Raw genomic sequence first — 17285 nt, 5'->3', positions numbered from 1 at the left:
CTCAAAGGCGCCCTCGGGCTCTGACCCCCTCCGGCCCTCCGCGCCGAGGGTCACCGAATTCACTCTGGGTCTTTAAAAGGCGGGGTCTGCTCGCAACCTGCCTGACTGCGTCATTATCGTGCGACTCGGGCCTTGGTCTCCACGTGGGTTCAGTGGAGTAACCCGGAGCGGGGATCATGGCGGGAGCCGAGACTGGGGACGCGGCAGGAGCCGAGGCCCCGCAGCCCCAGAAGCGCTACTATCGGCAACGTGCTCACTCCAACCCCATGGCAGACCACACGCTGCGGTAGTGAGTGAGGGGGACGGGAGGCAAAGGAGGGAGGAATGCTCGCAGCAGCCCGCAGCAGCCGGGAAAGACTATTGTGCTGGAACGGTCAGCGGGGTCTCAGACAAGGGATAATCGGCAGAGTGACGTCAGCTTTAGGGGTGGGACGCGGAGGTTTGGCGGGGGCGGAGTTGGAGGGTTGGGAGGGGGCGTGGCTTCTGGCCGTAGTCTCAGTGGCCGTGCCAAGTCTGGGGAGAGAAAGTAACTTGCTGAGACTGGACTGATGCAGGCAGAATAGCGTTTCCATCTCTCGGTTTCGTTGATCGGATTTAATAAAAAGACAAACATATACATGAATCCCGCCCACCCCTTACTCTGTCCTCTTACCACAAAGCACACAAAAAAGAGTAAGGTCCCGGTGCCTTAGTCAGTCAGTCTCCGGGGGAAGGGAAACTTGTGCCCCAGAAAGGAGAGCTGCCTGACCGGAGTCACATCAACTCCTAGAAGTGGAGATGGACAGGTCAGCAATCATGAGCCTCATGATGGGCCTATGATTCACACTGGGGGTTAAGGGTGGTTTCCATTGTGTCTCCTAGAGACCACAGGGCCCACTGTTAACAGAATTTTTGAGAAATGCTCTTCCCATTTACCTCCCACCCTTACATATTCACCCACACACATGTAGTACCACTTCTGCAATGGCATGACCCACCTTCTCATGTCTCTCCTGTCTTCTCTCCAATAGCCCTGTGAAGCCAGAGGATATGGACTGGTCTGAGCTATACCCAGAGTTCTTCGCTCCACTGACTCAAAATAAGAGTCATGATGACCCAAAGGATAAGAATGAAGAGAGAGCTCCGGCCCAAGTAGAGTTTGCAGACATAGGCTGTGGCTATGGTGGCCTGTTAGGTAACATTCTGGCCTTTTCTCTAGGGCGAAGAGAGGCAATGCCTGGGTTCTGCTACCTCAGCAGGTTTGGTGGGGGCCATAGTTGGCCTTTCCCCTTCGGACCAGACACCAGTGCTGTGACATCAGTGTGGAGAGCCTCTACCTTCCCTGTACTCGGGGTCTGTGGCCTTTGCCCTGGAGAAGGGAGGGTGTTGTCTCAAATGCTTCTTAGAACTTGGGTTGTTGTCCTGTCTGGCCCCACCCCGGCCTCACTCCCTACTTGAGCCACTTCACCTGCAAGGTGCCGGGTCAGTGAGCTGGTCAGCACAAGCGTCAGAGATTAGTCACTGTGGCCAGTGATCCTGAACTGTCTTTCTCAGGGATTCCACCACTCTTCCTCCCCTCCCCCCTTCTTCACCAGAACTCATTCTTTCTGCTCTACTCCCATGTTTTCAGGTTACTCTTGTATTGTCTGTATCGTCCCAGTCGTGCATGCCAGGCCACTTCTCTATTTTTATTTTTAATGTTTATTTATTTATTTTGAGAGAGAGACAGAAAGTGTGAGCAGAGGAGGGAGAGAAAGACACAGAATCCAAAACAGGCTCCAGGCTCTGTGTCTCAGAGCCTGACGCCAGGCTCGGACCCATGAACTGTGAGATCGTTACCTGAGCCAAAGTTGGATGCTTAGCCGACTGAGCCACCCAGGCACCCCTAGTTTTAGTTCCTCCCATAGAGGTAACAGCGTGACAGAGAGAGGAAAAGCATGGTACTTGGTGGCAGAAAACCTTGGTTCAAGTTCCAATCCTGCCTCTTCTTAGCTCTAAGACCTTGGGCATTTCTGACCCTCAGTTTTGTCATCTTCACAATTTACCACAGAGTGTTATGAGGATTAAATGAGACAGTGTGTGAAAACCCTGCACATGTATGAGGTGTATGAAAACCAGTGTATGAAAACCAGTATGAGGTTGACGATTCCATTCTTATTTCTGTGCCCAGTGGAACTATCACCATTGTTCCCAGACACACTGATTCTGGGTCTGGAGATCCGGGTGAAAGTCTCAGACTATGTACAGGACCGGATTCGGGCCCTACGAGCAGCTCCTGGAGGTGGCTTCCAGAACATCGCCTGTCTCCGTAGCAATGCCATGAAACATCTTCCTAACTTCTTCCACAAGGGCCAGGTGGGGAGGGGCCCCCATGGGTTAGGTTGGTAGGCAGGTGAGGCACGGAGGCCAGGTTTTCAACCCTGTCGATGCATGTCTGTCTCACAGCTGACAAAGATGTTCTTCCTCTTCCCTGACCCACATTTCAAGCGGACGAAGCACAAGTGGCGAATCATCAGTCCCACACTGCTGGCAGAATATGCCTACGTGCTTAGAGTCGGGGTGAGTCGGGAGTAGGAGGGAGGGTGGGGTGAGTGGCCTATTCAGAGACCTTCCACTAAGGATTCAGTGGGGGTGCATGTAGGACTCACACCACCTCTCCCATCAGCTCCCCGCTCAATTGCATGCAGCCCCCTGTCTAGAGTGATTTTGCCTGTGCAGGGACTGGTGTATACCATAACGGATGTGCTGGAGCTACACGACTGGATGTGCACCCATTTTGAAAGGCACCCCCTGTTTGAGCGTGTGCCTCTGGAGGAACTGGTAAGTAGGGGGCCTAAAGGAAATGGCAAAGATGCAGGCCTTTTCCAGAGTGGTTCTGTAGTCTTTGAACCCAGCTCAGTGCCAGAGGGATGAGAGAGGAGTCTCAGGGCCAGGGGCAACCTGAAAGGTGGGCAAGGATTTATTGGATTCTTCCTTTTCCCAGACTGAAGACCCCATTGTGGGACACCTGGGCACCTCAACCGAAGAGGGAAAGAAAGTCTTACGCAATGGAGGCAAGAATTTCCCAGCCATCTTCCGAAGAATACAGGATCCCACCCTCCAGGCAGTGACTCCTAATCCCCCCTCTCTTGGCCACTGACTGCTTACCTTGCCTTAGCTTGACCCCTGGACCTTCCGAGCTGAGACTGCCAGGACCAAGAGGCGACAGTCTTTCAAAGAAGTTGGGAAACTGCCCAGGGCAGAAACCTGGGATTCACAACTACCCCTGACCTCACCTTGTTGCCCCTCTACCACCAGCAGAAAGCAAAAGAAACTGACTAGGAAGGTCAAAAGACCTTGAACCAGAAGGGATGTTTGGAAGGATGTGGGGTCTTGCTCTCCCTTAGCACTTCCTTCTCCTTCTGGGATCTCTCCTTCTCAGCTGGAGTGATGAATGGAATTCTCCACTGTCCATCTAAACTGCTTGCTAGACTCAGATCGCCTGTCCACTTGTGTTACTTTGCAGTCCTGGGGATAACATGTATACGTGTGTTGCTATTTCTCAGGAAAGACCAGAGCGTGTGTCACGTGCCTTCTCCCATTCCCCCATCCTCTCCCTGCCTGAGACTTGACCCGAGGAATCTGCTGCCTTTATTGTAGCTGTCTCAGGAGAGTCAGGATGGGGGGCACAGAGACCCTCTCCTTTTTCATGTTGACCTTCGGTTCCAGAACTTCAGAGCTAACTGACTGGCACAGATCCCAGTAGAGGCAGGGTGGGGGAGTGAGGAGCAGAGAACTAAACTATGCTGGCTTCTGAGGCTAAAAGTGAAAATCAGCTGCTGACTAGAAATCCCCCCCAAAGAGGACTGAGTCAGCTGGAGGTTCAGAGCAAACACTTAGCCCTTGCTCCATCCAGGAGCCCAGAGAAATCTCTGAAGTTTTCTAACTTGCAAAAGTTCCTTTGTTTCTGCTCGTCAAGCCCCAGACTCCCATGGCTGGAAGGACGGAGTTTGTTGACCTAAAACACCACCCCCTTCCTCCTGAGGAACAAAGATGAAGGCTCCTGGAGCCACTTTAACCCATTAACTCACCCACCCTCTGCCCAGAGTCAGGTATGGGAGGGGGGAGGGAGAGATGTGGTAGTGTGGGAAAGTTCTGCTTATATCCAGAGAAGGTGCAGCCCCAGAAGCCAAGACTATGGAGACAGCTACAGTAGTCCGGAAGGAGCTGGAGGATGGGGAATTCCTGAGGATGGGCCCAAGGGGGCCTGGCTCCCTGGGGAAGTGGGACTACTAGGGGCTGACCCTGTACCTCGGTATCCTAAACCTCACCAAATAGCCTTTCCCAGGAAGAGATCTTCAGGCTGCTGGGTTGGGGCACCAGCCCAGAAGGGGAAACTAAGGCAGGCCTCACCTCCCAAGAGGGTCATTGCAACATGAGACCCAAGAGAGCTGCCAGGCAACTCCAGCCCCGCCTACTGTTCCTGGGTATTAATCCCCAATCCCCAGCTTGACCACTCAGGGGAGGAGATTGGCTGAGGAGCTTGAAGAGGGGGCGTCACCACTATCCCTCCCAAAGCTTAAATAGGGGTTCAAACAAGAAAGCTAGGTGCTTGGGAAAAGTGCTCTCTTTCACGGGCTCCCTGAACCAGACCATGACCCAGACTCTCAAGCTCGCCTCCAGAATGTTCCATCGCGTCCACCGTGCTCCCAAGCTGAGCGCCTCACTGGGTTCCAGAGGCTCCGACTCCGCGCCCAGGAGCTTGGCGGACATCCCAGGCCCATCCACGCCCGTCTTCCTTGCTGAACTTTTCTGCAAGGGAGGTCTGTCGCGGCTACACGAGCTGCAGGTAGAGGGGGGACGTCGTTCCTGGAAATTAATGCTGGAGAAATTGGCTTTGACAACGCTAGAAAGGACAGACTAGTGCAGAAAGTAGGAAGAGGTCCAGTGAGAACGGATGCCCATGAACTATAGAGAAATTGGGGCTGCCGGCAGTGGCTCGACCTACTCGGAGTCCATCCCTATACCCAGCAGAAGAGTGCGCTCAAAAAGCGCCTTCTTGCTCTGTAGAAGTTGGGGCCGAGTTAAGCCCAGAACAAGTGCTCTGGGAGGCAGAAACGCACAGTACCTTAGCCGCGTTTCCAGCTTAAAGCTACAGGCGCTCCTATTCAGTCGCTGGGGGCTCGTCCCGAGATAGTCCACGTGAGGAACCTTTGGGATCTCTCCGCCTCGGTTTACCCCGGGCGACCTAAGAGAGAACCTGAATGTCCGTCCGCTTTGTGCAAAGTTCCTCCGTCTTGCCCGTCACACTCAAACTTCCTAGGGATGTGAAGCGACGAAAAGAGAAGGAGGAGAGGTTTGAAGCGTCAGGGCTACATACCAGCTGGGAGCTCGTGAAGAGACTGAAGCTCCCCCTTGCACAGCCCAGCGAACACCCTTGGAGTTGGTACGGACCGAGCTGGATGCCGGCGGCCCACGTCTCCAGTGTCCGCCTCCCCTTCTCCCAGGTGCAGGGCGTCGCGCGCTTCGGTCCCGTGTGGTTGGCCAGCTTCGGGAAGGTGCGCACTGTGTACGTGGCGGCCCCTACACTCATCGAGCAGCTCTTGCGACAGGAGGGTCCCCGGCCCGAGCGCTGCAGCTTCTCACCCTGGGCAGAGCACCGTCGCCGCCGCCAGCGGGCTTGCGGACTGCTCACCGCGTGAGTCCTCTCTGGCCTCAAAAAAGCCCAAACGTCCTGCTGCGCCCCTCTCCTGTGGCTGGTCTGGAGACAGTCTGTCTCGGGGTGTGGAGGGAGGTCGGCCTTTTCCCTCAACCTTCTGGTAAATGGGGCTTCCCACCCCTGCCATTTTCGCTCAAGCTCAGGTAAAGCCCCGCCCTTGCCCCACCGCCCATCTCTTTGTCTTTTGAAGCCAAAATCCTGGGAATCCGCCGAAGGGGCGAAGGTACCCAGGACCTAGGTGGAATGTCAGATTCTGTGACTCAAGTTACCCAGGAACCCAGGCCCCTCCGGGGCAGGAAATGAGTAACGAAGTAGGGGAATGGAAAGCGGGCACAGGCAGGGGCAGGTTTTGGTACCCCAGGGGAGCGGCGGCAGTCTCTTTCTGGCCACCCCGGCCGAACACGCTCCATCTTCGCTGCAGCCAGCTCCGTCCAGCCACCCACACACACCCCCATCCGCTCTGATGCGCCCCCTCTCTGCACACCCGTAGGGAAGGCGAAGAATGGCAGAGGCTCCGCAGCCTCCTGGCCCCGCTGCTCCTCCGGCCTCAAGCTGCCGCCCGCTACGCCGGAACCCTAGACGACGTGGTCCATGACCTTGTGCGGCGTCTTCGGCGCCAGCGGGGACGCGGCGCTGGGCCGCCCGCTCTGGTTCGGGATGTGGCGGGAGAGTTTTACAAGTTTGGACTAGAAGGTGAGTCCCAAGGCAGGGGCAAGTGTAGGAGGCACCCGCCTGGGTTTCTCAGTGCCCTGACAGCGCCCCCTCGCGCCCAGGGATAGCCGCCGTGCTCCTGGGTTCACGCCTGGGCTGCCTGGAGGCCGAAGTGCCTCCAGACACAGAGACCTTCATCCGCGCGGTGGGATCGGTATTTGTGTCCACGCTGCTGACCATGGCGATGCCTAGCTGGCTTCACCGCCTCGTGCCCGGACCCTGGGGCCGCCTCTGCCGAGACTGGGACCACATGTTTGCATTTGGTAAGGCATGGAAATGAAGTGAGGATAGGGGAACTTAAAGCTGTTCGGGGATGGTGAGGCATCCCTGTACCTTCTCCCCACACAGCCCAGCAGCACGTGGAGCGGCGAGAGGCCGAGGTAGCCTTGAGGAGCAAGGGAAAGCCTGAGGAGGACGCGGGATCTGGGGCACACCTGACCTACTTCCTGTTCCGGGAAGAGTTGCCTGCCCCGTCCATCCTGGGCAATGTGACAGAGCTGCTACTGGCCGGAGTGGACACAGTGAGGTTCTCCTCCCTGTTGGGAGCCCAACTTCCAGAGCTTATCCTCTCCAGTTTCAGGGGCCACCCTGCTGCTGCAGGGGATCCACTATGGCCCTTTAGGCCAGCTTGGCTTAACACCTCCTGAGCTCCAGACTACCTCATATTCTGCCCTCTTCACTGGGTCTCCACTCTTAACGCCTCTGATACTCTCACCTGTCCTCTCAGGTATCCAATACACTCTCCTGGGCTCTATATGAACTCTCTCGACACCCGGAAGTCCAGACAGCACTCTACTCTGAGATCACAGCTGCCCTGGGCCCTGGCTCCAATGCCCATCCTTCAGCTACTGCTCTATCCCAGCTGCCCCTGCTGAAGGCGGTGGTCAAGGAAGTGCTAAGGTGAGGGAACAGGAGAGGAGGAGCTAGAGAAAATGCTGGGAAGGCCTGGGGAAGCAGATAGTGAGTGGGAGTAGGGAGAGAGAGCAGAGGAAAATGGTGCTCTACTCCTGGCCAAGAATGGGTTTGGACGTTGTGGGCTGAGGGATGAGAGGGAGGCTACAAGTCCTGGCCTCACCTTGCTGTTTCCCTCTGGCTCTGCAATCCAGACTATACCCTGTGGTACCTGGAAATTCCCGTGTCCCAGACAAAGACATTTGTGTGGGTGACTATATTATCCCCAAAAATGTGAGTAGAGCCTATGGATCCCTTTTGCTAAGCCATCCCCTCACTCTCTTGGGCCCCGTCCTCTTCTCAAACATTCCACACAAGCCCTTCACCCTCCCTTTGGCCTGAATGCCTCTCTAGGATAAAATGGGACAGTGGAGAAATCATTGCAAAAGTAGCCCCAGAAAACTTCACCATAACCAACCAGAGCCTGCCTTTGCTCCAATCCATGTATCCTCTTTTCCATGTCCCTCCCTGCATTCATGGGCCCAAACTGACAAGTTTATGTTCCTTTCCCTCCAGACGCTGGTCACACTGTGTCATTATGCCACTTCAAGGGATCCTGCCCAGTTCCCAGAGCCAAATTCTTTTCGTCCAGCTCGCTGGCTGGGGGAAGGTCCAGCCCCCCACCCATTCGCATCTCTTCCCTTTGGCTTTGGCAAACGCAGCTGCATGGGGAGACGCCTCGCAGAGCTTGAACTGCAAATGGCTTTGGCTCAGGTGAGTGATCTAGACATGAGAGACTCTAACCCTCTAAAGCCATGAACTCTTCTGACAAGCATAGCAAAATATATGATTTGGTAAACCTAATCTCCGAAATATCGCAATCCTGTTATAGGTCTAGAAGGTGAGCAAAGGTATTTAGACTATCTTTTTCCCTGCCATAATCCCTTACCCTCATTAACCAAGAAATTCTCTACTGACCACAGGTGCCATTTCAACATCGACCAACCTAACACTAATAATGCCCTTTACCAATCAAACCCACCATTGTAGACCCCTCCCATAGTGATAGCCTTCTTCCTCCCCTTTCCAGATCTTGACCCACTTTGAGGTGCAGCCTGAGCCCGGTGCTGCCCCAGTCAGACCCATGACCCGGACTGTCCTGGTACCGGAGAGGAGCATTAACCTACAGTTTGTGGACAGATAGTCCTGTGGATGGAGGCTGTCATCATCACGCTTTCTCTCATTGCAGGGATCTATCAGGCACAAGACCAAGAGATATGTATTCCCCCTGAAACCTGTCTATCTGACCAGACTGGTTAAAGGGACCATAGCAAACTGTTTGAGGCAGCCCTGACCAAGGTGTGAAGTAGGCATTGGCCTCACCCATCAGGCCCTGAGAAAACCATGATCCTTGTGTCTGCTCATCCTTTCTTCTGGTCATATCATAGGTATCCTTCAAGGGCCAACTCAAATTTTAACTAATAATGTTGGGTGGCCTGGGGAAGGACTCAACCACTGCCCTTTTGGGGCTTCTACAGTGTTTAGGAGCTGCTGGCTAAGCACTTATCACCACGTGAGCTAAGTGATTGTGCATCTGGTCTGCACCTGGCTCCTTGCATGTGAGCTCTTTGAGAGGAAGAATGAGACCTTATTCAGTCTTTATATCCCCTGCCAAGGCCTATCCCTGATTAGGTGACTCCATACAGGTTCTCAGATTGAATCTGGACCATGTGGCAGAAGGGATAAGCAGCTTATCAGGCTCTGTCTACTCTCTTCCTTCCTCATCTTGCCCCTACCAAGGAGAGTGTGCCCTCACCTGGTTTATGATGTTTTAAAACTCTCCTTGACTCTCTAATCACTATTAGGAGTTGGCTTGTCCCACCATTTAGTTCCCAGACAGAGACGTCTTTGGGCCTATACCTGCCTACACCTTCCTATCATATGTAGAATTTTTTAATATTCATAGTTTTGAAATAAAAGAATCGAATGTTTCATCCTTGACTTTTGATTTACTTCTCTTCCACTTCTACTTCCTACAAGTCCTAGAGGAAAGGCCCTCAACCAAATCCCCTACTTTGATTTCTCTGGTCCTGGGAGTGACCTCCATAACAATGGGAGGTCTAGATACCTGGGAGAGTGGTTTGCATCACAAACCCAACACGTTTCTGTCTGTACAGGGAATAGCTAAGTCTGGCTCCCTAGAAGAGATTTAAGGGGGTGGTGGTGAAAAGTACCTGCAAGGGCTAGGCTATAAAAGTGGGTTGGGGAGCACAGGATTTGCAGAGATGGCCAGAGGCAACTGACTCTGGTGGAAGTACTTTTGGAACCTGGACTGCCAGGACTGGAGGATGTCTGCCCTCTCTGGAAAAGTTGCTCCAAGCTAATTTCCTTCAGAGAAAGACAGGGATACATGCACAGAAGTGAATTCAGACAGGATGAAACCTGAGTGTGGGGGTGGCCAGAAGCCCTGGGGCACTGAGGCAGAAGGGGGGTGGGCAGAAGGAGCCTCTGTTTCCCTGAATCAGCATTCTCTGGCCCCCCCCCAGAGGCTGGGCACAGTTCTCCCCTTGTGATGTATACAGATTAACTCATCTTCCATACAAATAAATCTCTCAGCACACTCCCAGCAGCCCCTCTGTAGCCTAGATTCCCCTCCCCATGTCAAGACTTGCCCCCCTTCTTCCTGCTCCTCTCCATTCCGATTAGCTGGATAGAGATGGAGATTTCACTTCACACTTCCTCCTCCTCCCCTACCACATCGGCCCCCTGCCCTAGACATGGCTACCTGACCACAGACATTGTCTGCTACTGGGCCTTCTGGGGGTATCCATTTTTGTAAGATCTACAGAGGGGCACAATATACCCAAGGCACTGTGCAGAGACTAAGGTTTGTGTGCCTTTACTGCCCCTCCTCTCAACTCTCTATTGTATTCTCCATCTCCACCCCCACTCCTCTATCACTAAGCTTAACTTGAACCTAAGTGACCTGATTTTTAGCAGATCTGAGCTTTGAGGGAGAATAAAGCCCAGCTTCCTCTCACACCCTGTCCCCTGCCTGGAATCAGTGATGAGAACTCTGTACACCCACATTCCTCATTGGGCAAGTAGGACTGCTCACTTGAGGGCAGCAGTCCCATGACCCCTTTCCTAGACTAGAGTCTCTTTAAGTTGGAAAAAAGGAAGGAGAGAGGACCATACTGGTTGTTGGTCCCAACCCCCATACCAAGCAAGACCTCCAATGGTACTGAAAGGGAGGGAAACATACTGTCTCAACTGACCTAATTTTAGGACCCAGAGTAAAACTGGAGAGAGTGTATTTGTGTGTATATGTTCTTTGGTGTGTCTAAGCTTCCAAGGAGGGCCATCATCATGAACAGCCCAGGTTTGGCACAAGAAACCCCACCTATGTCATACCTACCTGTCATATTTGCCAGGATAGGTACTAGTAGTCACTCTGATTTGCTGTCTTCCTTCTGGTCCCCACCAGCTATTTTGTGAATAGCAAATCAGCAAAGTCTGACCCTTCTGTCTTCCCAGGTGAAGAATGTGGAGGGTTATCTCTCTAGGCAAACAATTTCCCACTGGAAAAATCGGCCTCTGTCCCCTCTCTTTGATCTCTCTCCCTCTCTTTTGTTAGAAGAGATATACTCCAGTACTTCCAGATGACTCAAACCTGCCTTTAGCTTCAGTTCCTCCATTCCCAGGAGAGTCTGGGTGCCAGCACCATGGACAGCAGCCAACCCCCCCCCCCCCCCCCTTTTACAGAAGGATGGAGAAGACCATTTCCAAGGCAAGGATGTGACCTTTAGTAGACCTTTAGTAGAGAAGCATTTCCCCAAAAAACATCCCCAGGGAGGAGGCAAAACAGAATCTTCCTGAGGAAAGGACCAATAATAGGAAAGGCGTCTGGATCTGACTTAACAATGTATGAAGTAATTATTTTAATTGCTGATGAATAGTTCACTTAAAAGACACCATCATTCATATAATACACAGCCCCAAGGCCTCAGGAGAAAGGGAGGAGGCCTCAGGCTGACCCACATTTTAACCAGTCCTTCCCAAACCTTTTCTCTATAAACAACAGCTCTCTATGCTGCTGCCTCCAAGCGCAATACCTTCCAGTTAATACCACTAGCTGGGGCACGGGATCAGACCTGTGACCCTGAACTTCCATAGGAATAGCTTAAGCTGGGGTTGGAGATTCATAACATTGGGACATTCTGTCTGTCTCACTCCAAATGAGTCCAAATTCATTTCATGCCACTTCTCTGGGTGAGCACATTACCTGGGAAGGACCAATAGAACCCACAAGATCCCCAGAAGAAGAAGGACAGCTCCATCCTTCCCCAGTCCCCAATGTTTAGGGGGTTGGGGAGCTCTCATTCTTGCAAATAACCACCATCCTTCACACTTGCGTATCTATTTCCCCTCATATTTCCGTATCTATTATGACACTCAACACATATTTCCAAGGCTCTGTGCAACCCCAGATGAAAAAACACATTTTGGAATTTGTTAACCAGCTACTATTTGAAATAAATGGACCATCAGCTAGTCTAGAAATCTTTTTATGCCATCACTAATTTTCTTTGTGATGGCATTCAACCTGTCCCTCATTTATCCTCATTCCAACCCTATGAGGTAGACAGGAAAACCACGGCGGAGAGATTTTTTTTCTGGATCATACAACTTGCAGGTGGCAGGCCCACCCCTTAGGTCCCTCTGAGCACTGCCACCTAGCAGCCAATGTGAATTATTCACCAACAAGTGGGAGTTACAGCTCCAACTCAGAACCCACTGCTGCACTGGGGATTCACAACCTCTGCAGAGAAACCTCCCCACACCTCCCAACCCTCCAGAAAAGCCCCAGATGAGAAAGGAGTCTCCACGTGCATATAAATGATTCTTTATGCCCTCCCCCCATGCAATGGGGGGTGGAGCAGGGGGAGGTCCCCCCCGCCCTCATGCAGGGAACGGGGGGTCAATGTATACTAGTCTTATTGCCAGCTGCCCTGTGGCCATGGGGTGGGGAATGGGGCGTCTACAACCCCTTTCTTCTGGCATTGGTCCCCCTTCACCAAGTCACTATGGTGGAGCTGGGGGGGCTGGAGGCCCTAGGAGCTGAGGTAAGGACGGTTCTCTAGGGAAGAAAATATGCTCTTCCCACCTGCCCACTGGTTGCCCCAGGATAAGCATGAGGAACTATCAGTGGGGGCTGGAAGGTCATCCAGGTGTCTCTACCCAATGGGCAGTAGAGGCCAGACAATGTCTCCAGCTTGAGGCTGCCCACAGAGATCCTCAGTGGTGGGGGCAGTGCACCCCAAGCACCTTGTCCAGGTGGTACCTCCAGCAGCCATGACAGCTTATCTCTGGCCGATGCACTGATGCAAGATCCCCGCTCCTGGAGTTCAATTTCAGACCGTGGTGACCCTCATGACAACCTCTCGGCCAGAATGGGAACTGGAACGGGCATCTGGCGGCCGCAGCTGTCCAAGGAGGTGCAGGATTGTGTAACCACAGCGCTGAGGCAAGAGCGTCCGCATGCGCTGGGCAGCCGGGGGGCGGCTGGTGGCCCCAGAGGGGGGGCCCGTCCTTGAGGTCCTGGGGCCCGGCTTCCCTGCCGTCCCTCCCCCTGTGTCTCCTCCTATGTCCTTGGTCTTGTCATAATTCAGGACCTTCCACTGCTGGTTCACTGCCTGCCAGCGCTTGAAGATGCGGTAGACAGAGGAGCCTTCGTGCACGATGAGGCCTGAGCGAAAGGGAGAAGAGATCCAGGGTCACCGGCTGCCCAGACCTAGGCCAGGGGTACTTAAGCAAATATAGGCCAGAGTGAGGAGATAGGGTATGCAAAAGACCTGAAGAGGCAGGGAAGGGAGGGGCACCAAGATAGCCCTAAAGGCTCCCAGTGGTAGAAAATTGTGGCTATGGAGCTAAGGGAATGGGCAGGGAAAGTTAAGTGTGTGAGTTGGAGGAAACCACTGAGTAGGTAAGGGGGAGAGGGGTGCCCTCACCTATGCAGACGACATCCATGAAGCCATACATGCCGTAGCAGATCTGAAAGAGCAGATCTTGCCGTTGCCACTTGGCTGAAGGGCTGAGTGAGGACCAGATGAGCCAGGAGATGCTGGCAACGAGGAAGAGAGAGCCCAGAACTATGGCTGCAATCTGGACCTTCTCGATGACCGTCAGGGAGATGGCCTGCCACTGTGTGGGAAAAAGGGCTCCAAAAAGTCACAGAAAGAAAAAGAGGGCCAGGTGGTGAGTGGCCCTGAAGAGGAAGATGCTCCAGAGCCTTCCTGAAACCCTTCAGGCAGGATTAACAATCTGTCTCCTGTGTGTCCTGATCAAACCTCGTATGGGATACTTTTCACACCGTCTGAGACCACTTGTCTGCCTTATGTTAGAAAGACAGGATCAGGCAAGTGCTCTGAACCCAGACCATTTAGGTTTGAATTCCAAATCCTAACTCTATCACTTACTGGCTGAGTAACTTTGGGCAAGTTTTTAAATATCTCTGTGCATCAGTGTTCTCATCTCTAAAATGGGGAAAGTAAGGGGCGCCTGGGTGGCTCAGTCGGTTAAGCATCCAACTTCAGCTCAGGTCATGATCTCACGGCTGGTGAGTTCGAGCCCCACGTCATGCTCTGTACTGACAGCTCAGAGCCTGGAGCCTGCTTCGGATTCTGTGTCTCCCTCTCTCTCTCTCTCCCCCTCCCTGCTGGTGCTCTGTCTCTCTCTCTCTCAAAAATGAACAAACGCTAAAACGAACTTTTTTAAATAATAAAAAAAATAAAATAAGATGGGGATAATAATGGCAGATAACTAATAGGATTATTATGAAGATTAAATGAGTTGCTACACACCAACAGTGTGACACATAGAACACACTACACGTCTGCTATCATCACCACCTTCGGCATTATCGTCTTTTGCCTTTTCGTTGTCCCAGTGCCTAGGACAGTGCCTGGAATACACATGGTTCCCAATAAATGTGAATAAATGAAGGGAGGACTTACAGACAGACGGGAGATTATGGTAATGGTGGGTAGGGGTGCTTTGAGGAAAAAGTAAGTGGTTAAAATAGGCTCCCTGGAGAGTCCCTAATTCTGCTGCTGAAAGCCCTTGCCCCCTCTGGAAGTTCCTTCCTAGCATCTCACCTGCAGTGGGTTCTTGGTGCTGATTGCCAGGACCTGGTACTTGAAGTAGCAGAGCTCACAGCTCCAGGAGCCCCTCTCACTGATCCAGCGAATGAGGCAGGGCTGGTGTGTGCAGCGCACTGAGCCGTCGCAGCGGCAGGGGCTCAGGAGCTCCCCCTGGAGGAAGAGTGAGGAGGGTCCGGTCAGCTGTCTCCACCCGACCCCACTCCTCTCCAATCCAAGAGAGGGAAACCTCTTCAGGTCAGTCATTCTCCAACCTTAAAAAAATTCAGGCCTCTCACCCAAAACAGGGCAAGAAGGCTGAGGCCTCCGAGAAAAAAAGAAAAAAGTTAGAGCTCAGGGTAAACTTCCCTGCCCAAATAGATGAAGAACAAACCGAAATGGGGCTAGGAGAGGACTGAGTTTTCTCCTTTCCTAAAATTTGGGGAGGGTGCTCTTTATTAAGGCTTCCCAGATGGAAAGCTACCCCTTAGTTTCCAGAGAGGCAGGAGGGTCAGAGCTTCTGATCCATGCCTTCCTCCTCCATCCCTTTGCTGTAAAGTGTTTCACAGATGTGGTACAGACTGGGATGAGTTATCGTCTTCAGTTTCCAAGTATCAAAAGGGGGAGAGTTCCTGGGAGTGGGAATACGTTCCCCCTTAATCAAGAAATCATTTCTCATAACAAAGGTACCCCCCCCCCCCGCCCCCGCACCATCCCAGGACAACTTTGTCCATAGCATTTGAACAAAGAGTACTCTCTGGAATGAGATGGAAAGTTATGGAATGGGAAGAAGAAAAGTGCCCCACGGAGAGAAATATTCAATGAGGCAAGGGCACCGGCTGGGCCCCTCCCTTCAAGGGGGGAATAGAAGCACTCCGCCAACCTCCGAGAATAGGCCCCTCGGCCTACAGAGACCCTGGGGTGAGAGAAGTGGGACAGAAAGGCTGTCCCTGTTAGTGGGTGTGAGGGATTTTGAGTCCTCGCATGAGAAAGCCCCACCCTTTCCCGGGAGCCTCTGACCCCCCTCCACCCCAAACGTGCGCCCGGGGCCTCTCCAGTCAGCCCCCCAACCTCACCCAGTACCCACTCTGGGTCCTGGGTCCCGCCCAGCCTCCTCAGGCCCCGCCCCCTGTCCGTGGTCCGCCCGGGCGCCCCAGGTACGCGCCCCCACCCCTCCCGCCCGGCCGGGTGCCCAGGCCTGACCTGCTCCGGGCCCTGGAAGCAGATTCGGCACTGGGGGGTTCGGAGCCCGCTGTCCAGGCTGCTGCTGAGCGACAGGGCGTCCAGCGCGCCCGGGGGCGGCGGCGGCGGCGCGGGCGGCGGCGGGGGTCCGGCCCGTGGCTCCTTGTCGCCGGCCAGGCCCCGGGCCCGCGGCTCCGACCCGTAGTACTCCTCTTCGTCGCCGTCGCCGTCCCGGGTCGAGCAGCCGGCGAAGGGCGCCCAGCCGCAGCCGCCTCCCCCGCCCCCCCGGGGCTGCGGCTCGGCCCGGGGCCGCCCCCCGCCCGTCAGCACCAGCAGCTTCAGCTCGTTCAGGAACATGCGGAGCCGAGACTTGAGCATCGTCCGGGCGCCGGGGGGGCGGGAGGCGGCGTGCAAGGGGGGCTCTCGGGCGGCGGGGGGAAGGGAGAGGACAAGGCCGGGAAGGGGGCGCGCGCAGGAGAGCCGAGCCGGGCCGGGGTCTTCGGGGCCTGAGAGCGCAGTTCACTGCTGCCACAGCCGGGGTTCCGGGGCTTTCGGGGCCGAGAGGGCTGGCGGCCCGGGGGCGGCGGGGCGGGCAGCCATGGCCGGGGCAGGGGGCGGGGAGGGGGGCTCAAGGTGCCGCGCCCCGCGGGTCCGGGTCTGGAGCGGGCCGGGCTCCCGGGGTTACGCGCCCCGGGCCTCCTGCGGCGGGGCCGCCCCCCATCGCCGTCCAGCTGGCTCCAGCCCCGCTCGGGTTCCCGGCTCCGGCTCGGCTCGGCCCGTGCGCTCGGCGGTGGCAAATGGCGGCTCCTTCCGGCGGCGGCGGCGGCGGAGACCCCCCCGGAGCGGCGGGCGGGCGGGGCGGGCGGGGCGGGAGCCGGGGAGCCGGTGAGGGATGGAGGGAGGGGCGGGGCGGGGAGCGGGAGAGAAGTGGCCGCGGCTGCGCATCCCCGCCCTGCCCCGCACGAGCAGGTGTCCCCAGAGGCGGGGGCGAGTGTGCGAGCCCGGGGGAGGGTGGAGGGAGGGGAGTGGCCAAGGAAGGGGAGTGTGCACACGGGTAGGAGAATAGGTGTGTTAATGGGGGTCGGGTGCTGGTGAGCGAGTGAGGAAGCAAGGTGAGTGGTCAAAGACGCAGGTGCACCCGGGAGGGAGAAGCTTGTGCAAGATAGGAGTGTGCAAAGAAAGAGCTATGCAAGTGTCTGAGGTGTGAGGAAGGTGAACAAGAGATGGACTCAAGCAGTAAACACTTTTACACAAAAGACGGGAGTATGCATGGTGTGGGGCAGTGGAAAACATATTAGTAAGAGATGCATTTGGATGGTATGAGAAACAGAAGTGTGTAATTGTAACGTGTGAGGAGGTGAGTGAGGAAGAGAGACAAGAGTACTAAAGGGATTAAAGTGTCTTTCCTGGTACTCTCCTGCCCCACAACACTACACTGAAGTGAATACTACAAGCGCAGGCGCGCGCGCTCGCGGGCGCGCGCGCGCGCACACACACACACACACACACGCACACACACACACACACCTCTTTGCTTTTGTTTTTATGGAGGCCTTGACCCTGAGAACCAGTTCTACCCTCTCATCACATCATTTCTGCTTTACACTTACATCTCCCCTCTCCAACGCTGAGGGAAAAGGGATTCCAGGGGAGCCCATTGGGTCAAACGCACTGGAAAAAAAATT

The 17285-nt window shown here is 54.7% G+C and overlaps 4 protein-coding genes across 7 annotated transcripts in view; 2 read left to right on the top strand and 2 right to left on the bottom strand.

Annotated features, from left to right (window-relative positions):
• The window catches only part of TSFM (Ts translation elongation factor, mitochondrial), a 31777-nt gene extending 30663 nt beyond the window's left edge, over window positions 1-1114 (bottom strand). The window contains exon 1 of the mRNA XM_023257173.2: window positions 978-1114. The gene's annotated coding sequence lies outside the window, so the exon portion shown is untranslated. The remainder of the gene's footprint in view (window positions 1-977) is intronic.
• On the top strand, window positions 25-3454 carry METTL1 (methyltransferase 1, tRNA methylguanosine). 2 transcript variants are annotated; one of them, XM_023257174.2, is made up of 6 exons: window positions 25-286; window positions 1011-1174; window positions 2150-2334; window positions 2425-2538; window positions 2698-2799; window positions 2963-3454. In XM_023257174.2, exons 1-6 carry the CDS (start codon window positions 177-179, stop codon window positions 3116-3118), a joined length of 831 nt encoding a protein of 276 aa, XP_023112942.2. In that variant the 5' UTR covers window positions 25-176; the 3' UTR covers window positions 3119-3454. The 2 variants fall into 2 exon arrangements, with proteins under 2 accessions (XP_023112942.2, XP_003989016.2); XM_003988967.4 differs by having other exon boundaries at window positions 25-289.
• Window positions 3455-3592: 138 nt separating this feature from the next.
• CYP27B1 (cytochrome P450 family 27 subfamily B member 1) lies at window positions 3593-9273 on the top strand. 3 transcript variants are annotated; one of them, XM_003988966.4, is made up of 9 exons: window positions 3593-4807; window positions 5466-5656; window positions 6168-6370; window positions 6451-6651; window positions 6737-6909; window positions 7116-7288; window positions 7495-7573; window positions 7856-8053; window positions 8370-9273. In XM_003988966.4, the coding sequence occupies exons 1-9, from the start codon at window positions 4613-4615 to the stop codon at window positions 8481-8483; spliced, it is 1527 nt and encodes a 508-aa protein (XP_003989015.2). In that variant the 5' UTR covers window positions 3593-4612; the 3' UTR covers window positions 8484-9273. The 3 variants fall into 3 exon arrangements, with proteins under 3 accessions (XP_003989015.2, XP_019690713.2, XP_019690714.2); XM_019835154.2 differs by having other exon boundaries at window positions 4666-5656; XM_019835155.2 differs by lacking the exon at window positions 7495-7573 and having other exon boundaries at window positions 4666-5656.
• Window positions 9274-11192: 1919 nt separating this feature from the next.
• MARCHF9 (membrane associated ring-CH-type finger 9) lies at window positions 11193-16446 on the bottom strand. The gene is made up of 4 exons (XM_003988987.5): window positions 15622-16446; window positions 14437-14592; window positions 13291-13483; window positions 11193-13028 (listed from the first exon to the last, which is right to left on the bottom strand). Exons 1-4 carry the CDS (start codon window positions 15976-15978, stop codon window positions 12694-12696), a joined length of 1041 nt encoding a protein of 346 aa, XP_003989036.2. The 5' UTR covers window positions 15979-16446; the 3' UTR covers window positions 11193-12693.
• Window positions 16447-17285: the final 839 nt, after the last annotated feature.

The sequence above is a fragment of the Felis catus genome, chromosome B4 (genome assembly GCF_018350175.1).
Source record: "Felis catus isolate Fca126 chromosome B4, F.catus_Fca126_mat1.0, whole genome shotgun sequence".
Lineage (NCBI taxonomy): Eukaryota > Metazoa > Chordata > Mammalia > Carnivora > Felidae > Felis > Felis catus.
Note: the sequence above shows the minus strand (reverse complement) of the source record. Positions and strands in the feature narration are given on the sequence as shown.

What these genes read in the sequence shown, in the direction of transcription:
- MARCHF9 (XM_003988987.5), bottom strand. Translation starts at nt 15,978, where the DNA reads ATGCTCAAGTCTCGGCTCCGCATGTTCCTGAACGAGCTGAAGCTGCTG. An exon ending in GCTTCCAGGGCCCGGAGCAG is followed by an intron (nt 14,593 to 15,621) that starts GTCAGGCCTGGG and finishes CTCTTCCTCCAG; the next exon opens with GGGGAGCTCCTGAGCCCCTG. An exon ending in CATGGATGTCGTCTGCATAG is followed by an intron (nt 13,029 to 13,290) that starts GTGAGGGCACCC and finishes CCTTTCGCTCAG; the next exon opens with GCCTCATCGTGCACGAAGGC.
- METTL1 (XM_003988967.4), top strand. Translation starts at nt 177, where the DNA reads ATGGCGGGAGCCGAGACTGGGGACGCGGCAGGAGCCGAGGCCCCGCAG. An exon ending in GCAGACCACACGCTGCGGTA is followed by an intron (nt 290 to 1,010) that starts GTGAGTGAGGGG and finishes TCTCTCCAATAG; the next exon opens with CCCTGTGAAGCCAGAGGATA. An exon ending in TGGCTATGGTGGCCTGTTAG is followed by an intron (nt 1,175 to 2,149) that starts GTAACATTCTGG and finishes TTCTGTGCCCAG; the next exon opens with TGGAACTATCACCATTGTTC.
- CYP27B1 (XM_019835154.2), top strand. Translation starts at nt 5,223, where the DNA reads ATGTCCGTCCGCTTTGTGCAAAGTTCCTCCGTCTTGCCCGTCACACTC. An exon ending in GGACCACATGTTTGCATTTG is followed by an intron (nt 6,652 to 6,736) that starts GTAAGGCATGGA and finishes CTCCCCACACAG; the next exon opens with CCCAGCAGCACGTGGAGCGG. An exon ending in TGCAAATGGCTTTGGCTCAG is followed by an intron (nt 8,054 to 8,369) that starts GTGAGTGATCTA and finishes TCCCCTTTCCAG; the next exon opens with ATCTTGACCCACTTTGAGGT.